Below are 23,225 nucleotides of genomic sequence, written 5' to 3'. Positions count from 1 at the left end.
TGTACCGATATGTGTTAATAATCTGGAGGTGAATTGCATCCCTTCTTGGGGATGGAAATTAATGAATTCAAACTAACCTCAGAAAACAATGAATGGGCCAATTTCAAACAGAAAATGCTTTTTTTGGAGTCAGTATTCTTTGGCTGACAGTTGTTTCCAAGGGATAATTTCTATTTTTATTTCTTATCTAGTTCTAATCAACTGTAGCTTCTCCTGAAGAATATCTTCTCGGGTAGTAAGATTTTTTTCTTTTTTGATCAAGATACTTTTGAAACTCCCGACATATTAGTGTTATATTCTGTTCCTCTCAACATAATGCAACTATTCTTCATATTCAGAGTTATAAAAGGTGAATGAAATAACAATTAATATTTAAATATTGATATATTCTATTCAAGCTTAATAAAATACGGGAGAATATCAATATCAGCTATGTAATTTGTAATGTTCAAAGGACCTGTATAAATAATATCGTTGTTGTTCGCATCCCTCCATTTTCCTTTCGGTAAGTAAACAGACCTTTGTTTAGCAGCTTCTTCCAAAATTGGAGCTACCAAAATATTTTCACCAAGAAGGAATTCTGAAAACCAAAAATAATTATATTTTAATCATCCTTTAAACACTGTGGATACTGTTAGTTTATGTAATGCGTAAGTGTTAAAAGTGAGATTTTATTTTGTAATATCAAAATTTATAATAGCGCTACTGCTACCTATCGGTAACAGTAACGATCGAGAACATGTTGAGCGTTCGCTGTCAAGACTTTCTGTTTTCTGCGGCTTGTTAGTTCTGACAGGTATATTTTCAAAATAGGAGCTGTTTTTATTGCTTTTATTGAATTTAACAAGTGTTATATTAAGTGGTACATGTGGAGGTACTTTTTCTAGTTCATTTTCAAAGAATTAGGATGTGTACTCTCACCACACTCACCCACTTTTATATTTATATAAAAATTTTGTCATTAATTCAAAACAAAATTATGAATAACACTTCATGCAGTTCAAATTCCTTTTTTTCATCTCCCTTAACAAATTCATTTTTCTTCTGAGGAAGGTTACTTGACGATTGATCACAAAACACAGTAGAACAAACTTCACTTTCGCTACCGCTACCTAGCACAATATAAAAGCTTAAAAATTGTCCGCTTGTAGACGGTAAATTATTATCCAAAATTTTACCGAAGTAGAGCTCCTGTCGGACGAGATATCATATTATTTGAGATAGATGAAGTATGCGGTGTTAGAAAATTTAATATTTCAAATGACTAGAGTCGTTAATTATATATTGATATACAAATTCCAAGCTATTCACGTAGTCCAAAATAATTTTGTAAATATAACCTAGAAAAGCTTATAACGCTGAAAGTTAATGAATTATTGTGAATTTGTAAGAATTTTCACAAGTCATTATGAAGTGTCAGTTATCACAAAACTTTAATAGACAATAGAATCATAAAGGGAAAAATTTGCTCAGTGAAAAGTTGTCCGAGTGGACATAATTAAAAGTAACTCAAGTAGTATGCCGAAGTCATCATCTTTCTTTATTAATTTACAGACTCCGGCAAAATTAGAAATTTTGATTAAATCTTTGGGCATTGAATTAAAACCGACAGATTACTTATGTTACCTTATTTAAAATTTACTCATGCTATAGTAGCGCCTCCCTAACGTAAAGGACTAGATGGATACTTTCTGTAGCACAGAGATGGTTCTCTTTACTCTACCCTCCATAGTGTTGAGTTTGTAGCTTAATCGATATTTCTTTTTCACACTATGTGCGACTTTTTCTGTAGCAAATTATATATGGCCTCTTCTGCCACTTTACTCAATTCTGAGGGTGTACCAGTAAATTTGTAACTCGTCCCTCACCCATTTCTTTTTACTTGAAAAAGCTTTGAATTCTTTTATATTTGACGTGTAAACAAATAAAAAAATGTTCATCTAGTTTGTTTATCAGTGCTTATTCATAGTTACCACAATTTTCAACCACCTCTTTAATTTAAAATTGAAATAGGTGCATAATAGAAAAACAATTTGTATCACATTCCTCACTGTGCTCGTCGTGGTCTAAGAAACGCGACAATACATTTTGAAGTTTGTTGTAATACAAAATAGATTGAGTGATATTTTTGTTGAAAGTGATTTGAATTTGTTCGTGAAATTTTACATTCTCAGAATGAATCACTTTTGGCACTCATAGAAACCATTACTGCCAAGAGAAGAACAACTTTACTCAGATGATACTAGACAAATCTGAAAGAAGGCAGTTCCTGTGTAATTTGCTGTTATCTCTTCTCAACCAACATGTGTTATTAATCAGAAGATTATTGTACGATTTGTTTCTTCTGTCAATAGGGATAGATATATCTAATAAACTGTGTATTCATTCAAGATTACTATAAGTGAGAAAAACTGATTATTTTTAATAAGTATAACGATCGGTCAATATCACTCTAAGTGGATTAATTAAACAATGATACTATTTTCATTCATAAAAATATTATGTAGCTGCAGCACTGACATACGTCTGACTTAGATAATATTAGACCATCCAAAGACGTACAGTCCTAAATAGTTTTCAAATTTTTACGTATTTTAATGTTTTATGGTAGGAAAGATTGATAATCCAGATTTCTAGTGGTTAAAAAATTGTAAACAAACATTTACCGTCCGCGATTGAGAATGCATAACTATCAGTGGGATCGATCCACCATATTGGAGGGTTCACTGGATTTCCATTTTCAATACAGTCTTTCATTGCTTTGATTATATCATCGGAATATTCTTCATGCAAATTAACAAATTTTCTAACAATTTCCACTGTGTCAAACTGAAATTAAAAAAACAGATAAAATAATTTTCAGAAAATTATGAAGTCAGTATATCCACAATATCTGTACTGGTATTCCACTGAACTCAAATTGATCATATTTATTTAATATGTTTGTAAACTGTTGTGGTCAAAATTTCAATGTAATCAGGATTTTATTCAATCTATAACAAGTTTTAGAATGCCCACAAAACGTAGAGAATAAACAACAAATAATATTACTCACTATGAATATTGGAGCATAATCAAACATACTGAAACTTTTGTTAACAATTATCAATCTCCTAACTAAATATCCAATTTATAAGGGAGAAAATAAACCATACAGGGTTATTCACTACAAGTAGTCCTGAGACTAACTTATGAACTTTTTTAGGATAGTTACAAGAGAAATTGGAATCCTGTGCTGATATGTGTCGAAAATGAAGCTTTTGAAGATTATTAAATACCTCGAATCCTACAGAAAACCAGCATAATATGACTATTTCTACTGAAAAACATTATGCATGAAAATATCAAAAGAATCCGTTAGAGTCAAGTTATAATTAAAAGATCAAATAGTACGACAGAGAATGAAATTCAATTACCATGGAATTGACATAATCAGTTATGGAGTAGAAAACGAGATAAGAGGACAAGTCGTCACGCAGAACCAATTATGTTGAAAAAACGGAAAATTGCCGATATCAGACCTTTAATGAACTATAAGTATATCAGAAACTATACAAATCCTCGAGATCTCGCGGTATAAATGATTCGAGCTCTCGCCCACTCTGTATACATTTGAGAAAATAATCACAATTCAATCACAATTTCAAAATAAGCCATAGGATAATAAAACTTATTACCTCATCACTTGGGTAGTCCCATGGTAAGAAACCTAATTGAATCGATGGCATGAATGCATTGGCTTGTGTCCACCTAACTATCAATTCCGCATTCGGCTGCTGTCTATATCCGTTACCACCAACCATATCAGGAAGTACTCTACATATAATAAAATCAAATAATCAAATATATATATATATATATATATATATATTTATATACTATATAAAGTGTGGTTTCTTATTGGGAACGTGGTAATGAAACCCCAAAGTGGATTAACTTTAATATATTCAAATATTTTTAAAAATTATAAAATTTCTTATATTATGTTTGACCATAATTTCAGTCCCAGACGATGAATACAAAAGTGCAAAAGCTCGGAAAATATATTAAAGTTAGTCCACTTTGGTTTCTCATTGGCTACGTTCCCAATAAGAAACCGCTCATACAATAGAACAATAAGATATCAAATGTTTTATGTTTTGATGTTTCGTATCTGTTCTGTTTTTTAATTGATTGTAGTGTCTGTTCATCCTTTTCTTGGATATGTTGTTTATCATTTTTTCCTTACCATATGTACAAGGATTTTCTCAACTTCTATCAAATTATTTTAATAAATATATTAGTATAAGTCATAAAGAACATGATACGTTATCCAATTATCTCACTAAATTCAAAACTAAAACACCTAAAAACAGAAGATGTAATATCATATATCAAGTGCCTTGTATTAATAATGACGCTGTCTACATAGGACCGACCTCTCAATATTTAGAAAATAGACCAAAAGATCATAAATATGATAAAAAATAAAAATGCATTAACGAACGATGAGTCAATATCATAAAGACTTGAATATATATGATGATGATGATGATGATTTCTTTTATTAATTGTTAAAGTAAAGCAAAAATGCATTGTAAGCACCCACAGCTTCCTATCTAAAAATTATTCCGTTATCTACATTTTATATGCTTCATTACATATTTAGATTTCTCCTCTAATCCTCGTCGTTATACCTTTGTCAAATTATATAGGAAATATTCGTAAAACAAGAGTTTTACACTGGTATGAATTATTTATACTCACAGGGTATAACCAACCATGTTCATTTGAATTAAAGTTGTCACTAGAGTGTATAATCCATCGTCAACTCCCCATACAGAATCTTTATCTATCATCCTAATGAATACTGGGTGTTTTTGAGTCCTGAAAAATTCTATTACCATCATTATGCTTCTAAGGTTCTTTCTCTCAATTTTTTAGACATTTTAAATATTTTATGCTGATATATTATCGTCTTTATTTATTGATCAAATACCTCTCTCTATGAAAATGTCAAATTATATTTTAAAGAAGAGCGAAATTATTTATATTATTGATAATTACAGAAACTAATACTGGAAATTTTATCAATCTAGATTGAGAAAATCAATTATTATAAAACTCAGTTCTATATAGTTTAAGAAAGTGATTGAAATTTTACATGAAGCAAATAACAAATAGAAGTAATGAAAGGAAAATATCTTTACCTGTCTTCCGTTTTGCAAAGTACTGTGAATAAAATAGAAAATAAAGGTATAATAGGAATGTTGAAAATCGATATCAATATCGACAAACTGCTCTTAGAACCATCAGAATTATTGTGTTATATTGGAATTAGTTAGTGGTGAATAGCATGAATTTTCTAAGAATATAAATTGTGTACATACAAAGGAACCTCTGACGAACAGTCGTCAGTAGCACAAATTTTTAAAGGGCAGAGAAGTATCAATCAGTCAAACAAATGCTCATACTCTTATCCATAGACTATATGACAAAATCATGAAGATAATTTTGATTCAATTGGAACATTTTTAATTACTTGTAGTGAAATAAATCCAAATTTATGTCTTTAGTACATTAATGCTTTGTAAACCGTCTCAATATTTGTTGCTTCACTTTTACAAATTTTGCTTCCAAGCACTTAAATAAAAATAATCAAAAGTATTGAGATTAAGAAACCTAGGACACTAGATGACCAATGAATGAATTCTCTTGTACCTATATACCAGCATGAAATTATAGCACCCCAATCAGTAACCAATACGCATTTATCAAAATTATTACAGTCGTGAATGATAACTTACCTCCATGCAGATCTAACTTCGATTGAACCTCCAAAAGGTACACAAGTTTCCACATACTTCTGAGTAAAAATATTTGGAACTAGCTCTTGATCATCGATGTGATCGAACTGATGTGGCTGATAATAAAAAATCAAGTCAATTGTCAAACTCAAAATTCAAATTACACAGATTTTCTACTCTTTGATGATAAAAAATTATATTTGAAGGAAAAATCCATTGATTAACTATTTATGAAAAAAATTCTTTATGTAATAGTTATTTAATTTTAATAGCTCACAGGTATGGCGTAATCCGTTTCTCCGGCATCAAATTTAAAACCATCTAAGCCCGTTTCCTCAACTAAAGCTCTAATTTTACTTGCAAACCATTCAGCCGCCTGTGGATTTGTGAAATCCACTTGATGAGCATCGTCACTTTCCCACCAGATGGCTTGAGTATTTCCATCTGGATCTTTAACGAAATAACCTGAAAAGAGGTAGCGAAATTATATACAATGTTGTTAAATTCATCCAGAATGAATATGAATATGCCAGTAAGACGATTTTGAATGTCGGGAAAGTTGAACAGGGTTTAATTCTCTATAAAAATTCAATAAGAGTATATTACATGAGCAAGAATTCAGAAAAAGTATCTATAAATTAAACATACTATATCTTTTTTGAATATGCGTAGTTTTTAGGATATATGCATATGTTTTTAAAACTAAAGTTTTTGATTCTATAAATAGGACACAACAATTGAATGTGACTGAAAGATAATTATTTCAAATTTTAATATATAAACAAAAATACCACATTTCAAGTTTTTACAACTCTTGATGAAATAGGAGTGGCTGTGAATGTAGAAAATTACTGATTACTAACTGAATTGTCTAGTATGAAGCTTGATTTGATAGATATCAAAATATATAAAACTTATATTCCAAGCACTAATTTTTGGTCCTTTCTTCTTGATAACTTATTTTCTTTTATTGTTATCAGTGTCATTTAAATTTACCTTGTCATCGTCGCTCAATTTAACCTTACACTTAATTAGTTTTCATTATTTTTTATCGCATTTCCACTTTACTCCTTGTTATTACTTTATTGAAAATAATTTTTACAGCCTTCTCATTTTTTCTTTTTTCTTTGGATTCAAATTTTAATTCTTTGTTGATTTATTACTCGTTTCTTGTTAAATCACATTGCATATCATCACACTCATTTTCAACAAACAAGTTTGCTCTACTATTGTCTCTGCTGCATTTATTTGAATTTTTACCTTGAGATGTTTTCCAATTTTTTTCAATTCACTTCCACGTATTTGTGTAGGATCGGGATACGAAAACTGTTTATCACAATAATGTCATGTTGCGTTATTACTTTGAATCCCGTGGCGACTTTTCGGGTGTGTGAATGTGTGAAATGCTTGGCTATTACCGCTAAACGAGGAGAGTTGTTTGACTTTCATTCATTTTTTGTTTTTTAACACAATAAGCTTAGCTCCATAGATACACAGGAACGTTAATCCAATGGTGAGAACGTACTGAATTATGAAATCATGAAACTTTATGAGGCAATGTTATTGATAAGTACAAAAACAAGATCTAGCCAAGTATGATCAAGATATAGGCCAGACAAAGTAATTAAGTGGAAGGAGGAGAAATAATAACGACATTTAACACTGAAAAGGAGCACTTTAAATGAATATAATGGTGAAAATAAATTTATGGAACCTTTGGTGATATTCATACTGTTTAAACTACCACTACACCAACCAAATAAGAATCAAAATTTCTTGTAGATTATAATTTAAACTTGAATTGTCCACCGAAAATTGAATGCAACCTTCAGAAACTGTTTTCGTTCTGGGTTACAATTCGTAATCAGCTGATACGTTATCTACCTGAACACGGGTTATAGTTTACAAAGAAATATTCATTGATCGTCCTGCCCTTTAAAGTACTGATTGTTTCTAAATGATGTATTTTTCAGATAATTCATAATTATGTAGCTTTCCACTGGTTTCTTGACCGTTTTGAGTAATAAAGATGGTGAACAAATGGTTCGGGAAGGAGATCGAGATATTTTCTCCATTTTCTCACTCCTAGACATTCTCCATCCCTGTCTGTAAAAGTGATGGGTATATCCCACCAGCGTTGATGATTAATACTAGTAAAACTTACATATTTTCCATTAAAACCATATTGCCCTGAATCTTTCATGGCGATATCTCAATAGTTGTCGCAGATTTAAGTATGGTTTACTGTTATCACAATACTTTTTGTGGGTTATGAAGTTCTAAAGCGATTCTTACCATTTTCTAGTCCTTCTGTTGAATAATTTTGACAATCGTTGTTGACAAACGGACTATTCCATAAAGCTGTCTGGAATCCTCGATCCTTGATAGAAGCTATTAAACCTGGGGCATCTGGAAACTTTACAGTATCGAATACATGAGATCCAAAACATACCTAAAAATGTAAAAATGTATTATAAACATATAATTTTTGAATATATTAGAATTGAGAAAACATAACAAAACGTTTCCCATAATTCCGATAGTAATTAACAAAAAATTATATGAGGCCTATCAGAATGCTTGAGGTCGAAATTCTAGAACAAAAACAAAAATGGGAAGTGAGTAGTTGAAGTGAAGCATAAAAATCCCTCATAGATCGTTGTAGATGCTTAGGAAACCGTTCGCCATAAAGCAACATTCTGAAGAAAATTATCATAAATATAATAGAACTTAGTATATTATAGGCTGGAAATGATCTGTTTTTGATCAATTTTTGGTAATATTGTGTCCAAGACATTTAATTTTTACCCGAATTCATTCATATTATACGCTCTATACTCACGAGTATCTATTATAAAAAAGTTTATTAAGGCTATATTGAACACATACTCATCAAACTATTGTTTAATATAGCGTAGCAAATTGTACTCATGGATTCACTGTATCTTCTTATAATTTATAATTGTTATATGGAAGGATATCCAAAATATATGTAGAACAACAATATCTGTACACCATTAAATTAAAATTACGGATGGACAGAATCGTAACGAAGAATTACAAGTTGTACATTTTCTCTTGTACCATCTCTATTCCTCAAGAATAAAAATATTCGGTTTTTTGTTACGGGAGTGAACAAAGTGTAAGCTTTAATCCAGAATACAATCCACTGATTCATAATCATAATACGGATATGATGATGTCGATGTCGACTTCAAGAAACATATCCGGCCACCAGGCGTTGATTGAAATCAGATTGAGTGTGGTTTCCAGTTTTATAGATAGTCAGGTCATGAAAAGAAATTAGAGGAGTTTATATAGTAAGCTTTGACTGCTGTTTTTCTTCTCCAACTAATCTTTCAGCTTATGTCTTTTTTTATACTTTTCATAGTCTGATTGTGCTTTGGTTGTTAGGTATTATCTATATTTTTGTTTTTCTCTTCAATTGCATGGCTTAAGGTCTCCAACCACCAATTGGTTCTGTTGGGTGCTCACTATTCTTGTCGTTCTACATATTTTTTCTGCTGCATTTATTATCGTATTTCTAAATTTTGTCCACATCTCTTCCACTGTGTCATCTCTTCCGATATATTTAATTTTTTATTTCATCTTTTCTTGGTATCTCGCTTTTCTACAGTTTTTTTAATTCATACCATCTAATTTTTCAGTCAATACTTGTATCTTTCTGTCTGTTCTTTCTCTTTCCATTCTCATCTCCAGTAGGTTGTGAGGATGGGAATAAGATTTTCTGACCTCGACATCCTTACATCCTAGATTTTTCAAAAAATACTTTTTTCCACTGGAAAGAAATCTATTATGAATTTCTATTGTCTAATTTTGAATTCTCTTATTATTTTATGAAGCTCTTAGTGCTGGAAGTGTGTATATGTAATTATAAGTTCATTTTAATTGCTTAAGTTCATTATTATTTCACCGTTTTTTAATTTTTGTCTTCTCTCCTTGTCCTTCCCATACACCATTCGATCTCTTTATTCTCTTTTTTCACTCTACTATTTAACTCACCTAATATTATTATATCATATTTACTATATATATCCTTGTAGGTAATCAAAGAATTTGACTTTTACTACTGTTTTATCAACTTCAGTTGGTCCATATGTAATAACTAATAATATTACTTCTTTTATCAGCTCTTCTCCTTCACCTGTTATGGTTTTCACATTCCCTGTTACTACAGTGCTCCGTTTTTCTGTTTCCTCTTATCTCTTCAATTTCTATCTCTTCCCTTCCCCTTGTCTTGTCCTTCAATGTACCTTTTGCTTTATTCTTTGATTTCTATTTCATGCTTTTGGTAAAATTTCTTGTATTTTCCTTTTTATATTTTTTTGTTAGCCTCTCTTATTGCGCTCTTGTCCTTATCCATTGCCTGTTAATCTTTCTAATGTCTTACCATTATTCACTATCTCCCAACTCTTTGTTTATGAATTCAGCAATTTTTTCTTCAAGTGTATGGTTGTCTGTTGTGTGTACAATGTAATATACAATGTACTAGAATTTCAAGAATGTACATTTTAAAGATTAATATCGTTATTTATAGTATTTTTCGTATAGATACTATGTATATGTTTGGATTTTATTTTATTTGTGTGTTTGTTTTGGTAGTTATTTACAAAATCTTATCTACAAATCATAAACAGTTTTTGACTAGAAAGCAGTCTTCTTCCCCTTTATAAACTAGGTGAACAATCAAGTGGTTATCAATGTCTTATCAAAAACATTTTTATTCGACTATAACTCACCAACTAACTCCTAAAATAAAAATTCTTAGCAGTAGTAATGATAAAACTTTTGGTACATTAACCCCGATGAGAAACATGTTTTTCTGTTGGTGCAATAAATTTGCTTTTGGTTTAAATAGAACGTCTAAGTTCTGTAATAATATTGGGTCATAATTCAGAACGATCTTTATATAAACATTATTTGAAGAATCACATTTATGATCGATATAAACCAGTCATCAAAGCTTTAATAAAACAAATAAATAGTACGTACATTGTCATATCTATTTACGTCAATATCATTTTTAATTTATTACGGTGTTAAGATATGAATACTCTATAAAATATTACAAATTGATGCACTCCAATTGAACAGATGTTTTTCACCTAAGTTTCTAATTATATATTTCTTTCGATTCTTTCATGTATTCAATAGTAGATTATCCGCATTTTAACCAAATAAATAAAATATATGAAGTTTCTAATCATCATCGTGGTGGATTTCTAAATTCCATTCAATATTGAAACTTGTACTACGTCTACAAAGTATATATTTTCAACATTCGAATGTGAAATTCAATATGGATTGGGACATGGAAAACCGTCTATCCTTCTATTTGGTTATGACGATTCATGATCCAATATGCCGACTTCTATCAATTTTCAACCAGACTTATTGTGAGTTTTATAAAAATTGAGAAAAGTATGAATATCCGTTACTATTGGCATCGTTAAAAAATTAGACTTATTTTATATTTCATTATAAATAGAAATACCAATTGATCTTAGTTATGGGGTATAGAAAGGCGATGGCGAGTTTGGTTTCTCAAAAAATCGCTTCGTAAAAGCCTCAATCTCATAAATAAAAAATTGGAGATGAATATGGTGTTGATCTTACATTTGGTTTTCACACAATTACTAACCTCACTGAAATCATACACATCGCTGACAAAACACATATGGAAGAGGATGTACAACACAGTGTCATAGAAAGGACCAAAAAGAACCAAATATTTTCACATGGAACTATTGATTGATTTTTATAACTAACTGTAAGATGATTTATCTCACAAAGAATGAATATGAAAAACGATTTTGATTTTTATTCATAAAAACTAGACAAACGGAATTTTTCCGAGGAGAAAACATTCACTTCTTAATCAAAATTTTTCTATATTTTCGAGAACGGAAAGCTCAGTTCTAATGATTTATCGAGATAATATTCTGTTATAAAAGTTTTGAGACGCCATTAAGGTGGTAGTTAGAATTAAATGTTAGTGTAAATAATATGTCAGTATAAATATCATCAACGGTTTCAGAACTTCAAATATAGTGAAGGAAAGGAAGCTTACACCACTTTAACTCAGTTTTTAATGGATATCTCGTAATCACGTGAATTTATTTTTAGTATAATGTTTAGATGAAAAATTACCTCCCATTTTTCGTCAATTTCTATCTGACCACCTAAAAATTCATGTTCAATGATTTCTTTAACGAATTCTTCAACTTTTTCTTGATCAACGCTCTGTTTGTATTTCGGCCAAGTAGTCCAAATAGGTTTTCTGATCATTCTCTCACTCGGATACCCTACAAAATAAAAAGTCTCAAATTTAGTAGTAAACAAAATGAATTTCTACTAATGTTTTTGTACAAGATGATACCGACTAAATATAAGTAATAAGATCAAAAAGCAAGATACATAGTTATTTGAGACCAAGTATTCCACTCAAAGAACATCTGGCTGTGATAATATTTTAGAACAATAAAAAAACAAAAGAAGTGAAAATTTGAATTCCCGCTCCAGACTATCGTGAGACGCCTCCTGGGGGCTCCCGACACGAAGTCTTAGTGAGTAGATATTCAACATTTTTCAAGGATTTCTGAACAAAAAAATGAGAATTAAGGGTTATTTATTCAAAATTATGAATTTAATAATATTTTGACGGAAACGAAAGACCACAAAATTAATTATACTTGTATTATATACAAACAAAAAACTATAAAAATCGTGTAATGGTTTCCAAGATAATCGAGGTGTTTTGTGTTCGAGCTGAAAGTTTATGTTTGATTTCAAATGAAAACAAAAGAATAAACAATAATATTCACCTGTTGGTTTCCCGAGGTAATTGTTTACAGCATAAAGATGCGCTTGTTTGGAATCATCTTTAGTTATAATATCATATTGCAAAATCGTCTGCGGAAGAATAATATAAGTTCAATGATTAATTAGAAATTCAAATATAACGTTTATTATAATTAATTAAATTAAAAAGGGAAAATAAATCCTCATATAATAATAGATTCACGAAAAAATTGTTGTCATTTTTCTAAAGTCGTAGGTATGACATTCTTTTTAACAGTAACTTGGCATTTTGTAGACATAACAATTGATGACTCCATGTTTCTAGGTTCAACTTTATGACCCTGACAATGGAAATAGAACAAAATTATTGAATTGGTGTATACGGTACCGTGAAAGAAACTGGAGAATGTCGAGTTTCACCAGTGAATGTCAACAACCATCAAATAAGTCAGTAAAAGATCGAATACTTCCTCACATTCTTGTACATTCCAACCCAAAAAGAGACCACTGTTTGTTTCCTACCAAATCCTTTGTTCTACTTGGAGTAAGTCAGCTTTGTCAGTTTTATGCAAAGTTTGATGGTGATCCCAACGTTTTCTTAAATTTTTCCGATACTCTGATTTATACACAATTGACAATGCAATGAATCATGATCTTTTTTTCTTGAAACATTGTATGCAATAATTGTGGGTAAACGAGAAGGCAATTGTTTTTATTTGTCTTAATAAAAGTATACTAAAATACTTTCTGTAGTGGTTTCTGTTAAAGGCAACAGACCATTGGGTTACGGAGGATTAAAACGCTTTGATGTCTTTGATGTTGAAAACTTAATGATGAAGTTAATTGTACCATTAAAGTCAGTAGAAGCGAATATACAGTATTATGTTACCAATGTATAATTGTTCAGCATACTATATGAAACTCATACCAGACTAGGCCACAGAGGAAGAACACGTATGCTTAAAATATTACATATGAAGTTGTAATGTTATATGTCAATTTATGTGGAGTCAAATGAAATACAGTATATCTAAGAAATGTTTTGTTATGAAACCAATGAACAGATCTTAGTTAAACTCAAGATGTCAAGTTGATCTTATGATTTACAGTCGAACAGAGATGGCGAATATAAGTCCATAATGGTGTATCAACATCATTCTACCAGCTCCAAACTTTGAAAAATAAGACGGTGCAAGAAATAGAGTCCAATATTTTGATTATTTGGTGACCCAGCAATATTGCAATCAGATAATCGTAAATAATCCAGTAAATAATTCATATCCGAAATATGCGCTATGTGGAAAGATATTAAGATGGTTCATGGGAAGCTTCGTACAGTCAAACACAAAGCTCAGCTTAAAAGATATACAGAATATGCTAACTACATGGATGAACGACAACGATTCAAATAAATGGTGAGAAGGTTTACCCTTTTTATCGTTTGTTCAATTTGCCAAGAATATTACATACCCTCAAACAGCTTTACACACGTAAACAGTTTGTGATTTGTAATGAAATGTTTTTTTTTTCAAAGATGAAATTTATTCTCAAAAAACTTCGCTGAGAGAAGCAGCTGAGAGAAGCTGCAGGCGAGGGTATATATGCTGTGCTGTCAATGCAAAAAAAAAAGAACACTTCACAAATAAATTCAGTTGTAAAAGCAAGCGCTCTTGTACAATTCAGATAGTTTGTGTTGTTGTAAAAAAAATCATCTAGATCGTACTGTACAATTAAGTTTTTAACTTTAATTATTCAAAAATTTATCGCGATTGAATGACAGAGCAGGGAATATAAATCTCGGATATGTTCAATATTCACCTTAAGTGTATTTTGAATGTCGACATTTATCGGTGTAAGTCAGAAATAAGGGTATTCAACCAATATTTCGGATATACATCAAGCAACTATGTGATGTTGACATTCTTCAAATTTCGGTGTTTCACCGTAATATATACACAAGTATCATTCAGGAACCTTTGGAATTATACCATATCAAAAACCAAAATTCTTTCTCATCCTTGTTCGCATGAATTTAAGAATTTTCTCCACTAGAAATTTTAAATACTCACCCGATTTCTATTGATATAAGGATTCTCTGATTTGGCAATCAAGAAAAAAGACCCGTTTTCTCTGGTATTCTGATCAATGAACAATGGTACTCTATCATCAATAAAAATAAAAGTGCCTTTACTATTTAACCAATATCTTTCAGCAACAGCAAAATTATCTGCTTTCTTTATAACGTACGGATCATTACCATCAAGTACCAATTTTTCAAGAGGATTTTGCAAGTACCTGTCAAAAAGATATAATAGTTGATATTTATAGACGCCAGAAAAAAATATAACAGATTCGAGAGCTACTTAGAAACTTTGAATTTTAGTATAATCTTAATATCAGATTATGGTGATCACAAGAGATGTACGAAACGAACTTTTTTTATTGGTCAAAGTGGCAGAAGCATCGCTAAATTCAAAAAACATAAAATATATTTGACTTTTAGTATGACCAAGTTTGTAAGTCTCAAACAATTATGGCCAAAACCACAATATTTTTGGACTTTATTCTCCCAATAAAAGTATTTTAATTCTACGGATAATAGACCAGGGTTGATAATTTTTAAAACCAAAAAAACTAATAGTAGGATGAAATCCAATGGAAAAGGATAATATAATAAAAGAGGGGGGAAATACTTTACGGAAGATCTGAGGTTGGAAAGGGAAAGGGGGTGAGTTTTTAAGGGTAAGACACACTTTATTTCGATTTCCAGCCTATGAAAAAAAGTGAGAAAGTTGTAATCATAGAAAGATCTACAACTTTTGGATCTACATTTTTCTCTCATAACCTCAAAATTTATGTCAGAAACCCAAAAACCAAGCTTTTGTTTTTTACTTAATGATAAAATAAAATTTTCACACTTTTTTTGCTGATATTTTAACGAGAGAATTTTTCGATGTCGAGTCAAAATAAAGTGAAAGAATAAATATTTGAAATCAAATGAATTACAGTGTGTTTGGGACTTATAAAAGTAATGTCGTGAATAAAAATGTTTTTTGTAAAAGTAAAAAACCAAAAACTTAGTTATTCCAATTTTTCACATAAATTTCAAGGTTTTATGAAAAATATGTTTTTATGAAAGCTGTAGATCTTTTTATTACCTACAGCTTTGCTTTCCAACTTTTTTCCATAGGACCTATAGTTTTGCCAGCATTCGAGATAAACCCTTTTTATACCTTTAAAATGTGGCCTTACCGACTTCAGATCACCCAAAAATTATTTTTTTTTTTCATATTTATATATCATTTTCTCCTCCTTCTCCAATGGGTTTCATCCTGCTACTATTTTTTACTTTTTATCGCTTCTTATGATTTTTGCCCTAGTCTATAATAAACAAAAATAGAACAAGTGGGGGCTGCATCACACACTTGTACTGTCAGCTAGAGTAATTGTAAGGACAAGAATATGTAACCAGTGTCATTATCACTAAAATTTCACTTTTCATGAACAAATCCATACCATATATAGAGTCTTTATTACTTTTATAAATATATACACTTTAATCCGTTTCGAACTAGATTTAGTCAATTGATATCAAATTACTAGTGTAATTGAAATCAGTGAAAACAATATAATAGTAATTACTTTGTTAGAAGATCTCATGGATATCTTCACCAAAATTAACACCTAAATAGATTCGTAACACGAAAATGACGCTACAGTAATTCAACTTAAGGTTAGGTTCCTTCTAACTAAGACAAATATCCACGCGCAATGAACATACTGCTTTTATTCGAAGGACTAATTTGTTAACTCAATAAAGGCTCTATCTGGTTTATATTTGTTTATCAAAAGTAGATTTCTTCTGATTGATTTCACAAGTTAAGTGAAACCAAAGCTCTATAAATTAATTAATTACTCGATATACAACACTTTGAATCAGGTTTTCCAAAAGTTGGGAAGACTTAGACCTTTTAGAATCGAAATTGAATCTGAAAATTAATTTCACGACTAAAATTTGCAGAATTTAATTTGTATTCAATTCAATTAGTTGTAGATTAAACACAAAGCTGGGTCTGTGAGCCTCGTGGCTGTCGAAAAAGCTTAAACAAATCCACGCTAGTTTCAATCGCAGTTTTCCCAAATATAATCTCTCCTATATTTGATTTTTTTGTTTGGTTATATAAGAGAAAGCATTTATTCATTTAAAAAACAGTGGAATTTTTATTTATAACATCAAAAAAGTAATAAGTGATGTGGCAATAGTTTTGGCACAAAATTTAGGCTAAGAATAGGTTGTAATAATATAAAAATGGCTTTGCATAAAAGGATTTCATATTTCCCTGACATTAGTTAGACAAGTTATGAGTTATGTTAGTGGTATTGAAATAGTACATTACACACCGAGATTGGAAAAATTTCATTACTGTCAAGAGTTTAGAAATAGTTAACCAAGACGCGAAATCTTTGTTTCATAAACATACTGATCATACCTAAAATATTACTTTTAACAAAAAATTACCCGGCATTTTTCTCAGAATAATCAAGCAGGTACCTATATTGTTACTGCTGCTATATGGTAAACAACTGTCATAAATATAAATAAATGTTAGATAGAGTAGTATGGCTATTGAGTTCGTGAATAATAAATTGAGAAAAATGTCTTCCGATGAAGAATTGATGGATTGTATCCCCCCAGAAACACGACAGGCTGCTGTCACAGCAGCACACGGGTTGGTGCCAGAAAAAGGTAAGCATCGGTACCTAAAAGCTATTGAATTATATAGGAAGTGGTGCGAAAAAAAAATGTAAAGAATACCAATTACGAAAGTGTACTCTTAGCATATTTTGGAGAACAAACTAGAAAAAGAAGACTGTGGGCAATGTACAATATGATTAGAACGATAGTACAAATTGTAAAAAAAACTGATATTCCGAAACATGAGAAGTTGTTGGCCTTCCCAAAACGACGAAATGTGGGCTTGGAGTCCAAGAAATCGAACGTTTTTCCCAGAAAAAATATAGAGGATTTCTTGAACAAAGCCCCAAATGAATTTCTTCCGATAAAGGTGAATACACTTAGGATCTTTAAATAAGTTTGAGCTTATACAAGTGCACAGTTATTATTCAATTATATTTTTCTTACTGTTTACTGTTGCATTAATAATAGGCGTATCTGGAGCTTGTCGGACGGACGAATTAATAAAAATGAGAATTTTCGATGTTGCTTTTTTTGAAGAGAAAATTTCGGTTGAAATTCCAGATTCCAAAATACGAATAGATCATTTTTCATTACTGATCCGATATGGGTGAAGATCAGTCGAGACTACATGAATTTGAGAAAAAAACATAGAAATAGATAGATTTTTTGTTCAGCTTTAAAGAGGAATAGGAATAGTGAGAAATCAACCAACTGAGCATTATGCAATTGCCAATGTTTCCCAAAAAATCACTACTTTTTTGAATTTAGAGGACTCGAAAGGCTTTGCCGGTCACGCTCAAGAAGAACCTAACCGAATGTTACTTGCCAACAGCGGTGCAAGTGTACTCCAATTAAAAAGGTTGGGAGGATGGATATCTAGTATTGTTGCAGAAGGTATGTGGATATCTCAATGGAGAATAAACCCAAAACTGCCAATATGCTGTCCCAAGATACCATGTCTTCTGAAGCTTTTGCAAGTAATTCACTTGCCTTAGTCATTCAACAGCAAAGTAATTTGTCGACCAAAACCATAACTGCTGGAGACACTAGCGCTAGTACTGATCTAAATATTTCTATGAACACTTATAATAATTCAAATTTAACCATTAATTTCAAGTAGTTTCTTGTATTTTAATTCATTATTGGTTTTTATTGTTTACCATTAAATAGGAATTATAATATATCTCTAATTTTCGAATTATTATGTTCAATGGCTAGTTCATGCAGCAAGCCAAAATATCCCAATAAAATAAGAGCCGACAATTACAGGTTCAAAAGTTATAAGAAGAAATGATATTTGTTAATGATAATGTTGTTATAAATAAATGTCAGGGCTGACCAGTTAGATCCCACTTCTTTTGTCATGGAAGTCAACCACCAAGGCATATATATCTTAATATTGAACTTGGTTCTAATTTATATTTTTGATAGGACTTGCGCTCGTTTCTTCCTTGGTCATCTGGAACTGGGTTAGATTTTTGATCTATAGGTCAGCCAGTGACGATTTCTGGACGTTAAAATCTAAATAACTGTTTGAGCTAGGTTTATGAAATTTGGAGCACATATGTATCTCACAAGTCTCAATATATGAGCCAGATTTGACATGTTTATGTTAAATAGTTTTTGAGTTATGAGGGGTCTCCAAATGTTTCGTCTAATATTACACATGTTGCTGGTCTCCAGTTCCGTTACTTGAACTTTGCTTGACACTCCACCGCGTATCTAGATTTTCAAAGTAATCATAATACATCGAAATAATACTAAACATTATTAACATTGCCACAGCAACGATATATTTATTATCGACATTTCAATTTATGTTAGTTCTGAAATCCAGATTTTCATAAAAACATATTACAGCTAGCAGCACAAGCAAAATAGAAACTCCACGACAATCTATCTGGTATGAGATTTCGATTAGTAGGACTTGTTACAACAATAATTACCAACAAAATTTACTGGATCAAAACAATAGAAGACGAACAGCAGCTCCTACGTAGATTTAGTATTTATCCTACGACCACTAGTTGAGAAATCAATAGTATATAACAAACCAACATGCCTAGGCTTCCTTGACACCACAAAAGCCATTGACCGTATGTTATCCACCTATTGTATAAGAGCAACAAACCTATCAATAAAATCCAAACCATCGATAACATATACTCAGATAATCAAGTTCAGGTTCGCATTAACGGTAAACAAAAAAAACCCATACCAGTCAAAAGCGGTATGAGTCAAGGAGACACACTTAGTCCCATGTTATTCAACATAATAATGGATAGGCAAAGGCGCAGAGGAATGGGTGACAGAGAAATCAAAATCCTTTGCTTTGCTGATGACACTAAGATATGTGCCGAAAATGACGAAGATTATTAAATACCTTCAATCTCACAGGAAAAGGGTATAATATAACTATCCCGATTTAAAGAACAATATGTTTGACAACAACAAAAAGGGTTCATTAGATGCACATTAGAACTAAAAGGTCAAATAATACAAAAGAGAATGAAATACTAGTACTTTGGAATTGAAATAAACGGATGTGTTGGGGAAAATGATTGGACACATTGATTTGTAATTTTAAATGTGAATTTTCTTCAAAACAAATTATTTAGGAAGATTCATGTCTGGTCACCATCATCTTTCTTATTTGAAATGCAATTCCCAGTGCATTATATATATTTTTTTTATTTTTCATAAAATTCTAGACATAAATCATGAACAATATCCTATACCTATCTTCAACTGTTGAGTGTCGAAATTTAGCAAAAGAGAAATAATATACAAGGGGTTGCATTTGAAATTAGAAAGATGGTGTTGGTTATCATCACATGACACATCCTGTATACATTTTTTTTTGAATAATGCGCATTTTAATAAACAAATCGACGTATTACGGCTTATCTTTGGATTGCATTTTACATTCGAAGATTCCATCGAAATTTAAAAGATTTCCAAGCTTTAGCAGTTACAATAATTTCCATTTCTATCAATACATTTATTTCCAATTGTTCTGAACGGCGGCGCCAGCCTTTTCTATTCCAACATTGGTTTATTGATTGATTATCTTGTATGAACGAAAAGCAAAGTTATTAGAAATATATATTTTGTTTATCCAATAAAACGTTACCCATTTTCCCATCGTTTAATAAAACATATTTCTTTTGGAACAACTATTTTGAAAAGTTGAATTGATTTCTTGAATGACTTATTAATTAAGTTACTGTACTTTATTATTCATATTAGAATAGAGTAGGATTTATCAATTTCAATAACTACATGGCTTATTTTATATCACCATAATAAGAAACAAAAGTCAGAAGAGGTTATGTGAAAAATTCTGGAAAAATTCATCTAATACAATTTATTTTGAGAGAGCTACACGGCTTACAAACTTTGCATCGTGCTTAATCTGAAGATAATTGCTTACAAATTTTTCAAGTTCTTGTCGAAAGATTAATTGTTCCTAGGGCTAATCTTTGCAAATTTCAAGCGCTTTCACCTCACGCGAACAGTCCAAGCAATTTTAGCATTGAACCAAACCAAAATATTTCATGTGCTGAATTTAGATTAGTTTTATGAAAATCAAAATACCAGTCCCTTTTTACGAGAGCAAAGTTCTAGAAATATAGAGTATGGTGCATCGTGGTACATTTTGTCTTTATTTGATAGCAAAATTCGTAGCAGAGGCGGCAGAAGTCGGCGGCTTTTTAGCTTATCAGGGATATTGACATCGGCTATTTCAGCAAAGTTAAGGAGGTGCGGCATTGGTAGCTGATTCCACAAGCTTACACTTCTCCGAATAAAGGAGTCCCGATAAATTGACGTTCTGAAGGTGAACTTGGTGTTCATGTGGCACGTAAACCATTGGGTAGGTTTTATAAATATTTTTTATGCTCTAAACTACCAAGTTTACAAAACCAAGTTTCTGGTCAAATAACGCTCTAAGTTTTTTTGAAGCTATCCTAGCTTATTTGGTTCCCAACCTCAATACCCATCTAGGGAATTTTCTTAACTGGTGAATTTCAAAATGTTGATTTTGACTTTGAATTTTCTGAACTCTATCTGTCTCTGTCTTATTAAAAATTACTTGTGAAGTAATATGACATATATAGAAGATATACTTTTTTTATTTTCAAAAATAATGGCTATATTCAAAGTGCTGTTATTTGGTAATCAGTCAATGCATAGATATATGATTAGGTCTAATTCATAACAAATCTAATATTCTTGAGCAGGTATTCATCGCAATGTTGCGTTCCAGAAATAGTAAAAAATACCAATACTAGGCCATGAACATCTTCATGGAACTGACCAAATACTGTTTAAAGTATGTATTTCTTTGAGTAACATGTGAACAACTCTAGGAAACATTCAACGCTTTAGGTTCCATATTTTAACGTTGGTAATACAATCTTAGTATAATATCATTACCACCTTCCAGAATTTTTCGATTCCCTTATCGTCATATTCACTGTTAGTGTCTACTAGCCGATTGTGACAAAAACACTTTTTATTTAGTTGTTCTATTCATAATTTCAAAATTATTGAGCGGTAGAAGCGCTACTAAACATTTTAAAACAAGTGTTACAAAAATAATACCTCTGCGGTCCTCCAAACCAATAAGTTCCACCCATGTCTAGGTTGTATTTATCAACCAACTGATGCGATACGTCTTCTGCCAGCCAAGTAATTCGGTGACCCCCGTCAATATCAGTAACTTTGAATGATAGGGTATCATCAACTTGACAGTCTCTAAATTCCATTTGACAATTTACATTAGCAAAATCAATTCCTACTCCGAGAAGTCCTTCCAACGTTACTTGACCAGCTGAAGAATAGGAAAGTTTATGTTACTTATGATGCTATTATAAATGAATTTTTCTCGTCCATTCATAATAAATTTTAGATTATGAATGTCATAATATTTACCATCATTATGTATTGATATGCTTAATCCATTTTCTGTTGGATCTAAAGCAATGTCACAGTCACTTTCTTTAAAACACAATAAAATAATAACAATACTGTAAGAAACGATTTTCCTTGATATATGCATTCTGACGAATAGATTATATAAAAATTGAATGCCTCTTATATGAAAAATAAATGCCTCTCAAAAAAATCTAAAGGTCTATCTTTGAAAACACTCACCGAGTAGATAATTTACCATTCTGATAAAATTCATAATCCAACATACTTCTAATAATCATGTTTTTCACTTTACTATCAGAATATATGTTTTTGATATTGAATGAACAATTTAAGGACATTTTTTGATTAATCCTAAATTGATGCAATGAAATTCAGGAGCTCCTCCTATGATATCAGTGATAAAAAAATGAGTGAAATTAAATTTCAATTTTTTTAACTCAAATTAAAAAAAAAATATAGTACCCCTTGAACTACGAAATATCAAAGATTTTTGTCTTCTGAATTGAAATTATCACTTAAAACTCTGGATTACTTCTAACCATTCTTTTTCTAGAGTAAATATGAAATTAACCATGCGGCAGGCGCGCTTTAGAAAGTCGAATGAGAAAGAGCACTGCGGGCTCGAGTACCGCATTTGTTTCCTTTATCAAATTATAATTCAGAGAGGGATAGTGAAATAGTTTGGTAATCAGGATATATATTTATTGAAATAAGGAACTTCTTACCTAATCTAAATTGAAAATTAATTGCACTGCACAGCTGGTTTACTGTAAGTTTTGCAGACAAATTGATGACATGATTTGCAGATGTTGGTATTATTTTATGTACAATTAATAACATGGCCCTTGATTTCGGTGTGCCGTTAAAACTAAATCAACTTTTTCTTATACCTTTCAAGAAACTCGACTATATCTTCTGGAGAATACTAAGTTGACTTCTTTCCTTCAAATGATACGCTATTAGCAATAAAGCTAATTCAT

The 23,225-nt window shown here is 30.9% G+C and overlaps 1 protein-coding gene across 1 annotated transcript; it reads right to left on the bottom strand.

Annotated features, from left to right (window-relative positions):
* Positions 1-365: 365 nt before the first annotated feature.
* LOC130902551 (myogenesis-regulating glycosidase-like) lies at positions 366-22,496 on the bottom strand. Its single transcript, XM_057814772.1, has 12 exons — positions 22,243-22,496; positions 21,913-22,141; positions 14,678-14,903; positions 12,632-12,719; positions 11,958-12,112; positions 8,082-8,238; positions 6,064-6,251; positions 5,787-5,902; positions 4,747-4,866; positions 3,678-3,816; positions 2,667-2,829; positions 366-580 (listed from the first exon to the last, which is right to left on the bottom strand). The coding sequence occupies exons 1-12, from the start codon at positions 22,367-22,369 to the stop codon at positions 390-392; spliced, it is 1,899 nt and encodes a 632-aa protein (XP_057670755.1). The 5' UTR covers positions 22,370-22,496; the 3' UTR covers positions 366-389.
* Positions 22,497-23,225: the final 729 nt, after the last annotated feature.

The sequence above is a fragment of the Diorhabda carinulata genome, chromosome X (genome assembly GCF_026250575.1).
Source record: "Diorhabda carinulata isolate Delta chromosome X, icDioCari1.1, whole genome shotgun sequence".
In the NCBI taxonomy this organism is placed as follows: domain Eukaryota; kingdom Metazoa; phylum Arthropoda; class Insecta; order Coleoptera; family Chrysomelidae; genus Diorhabda; species Diorhabda carinulata.
Note: the sequence above shows the minus strand (reverse complement) of the source record. Positions and strands in the feature narration are given on the sequence as shown.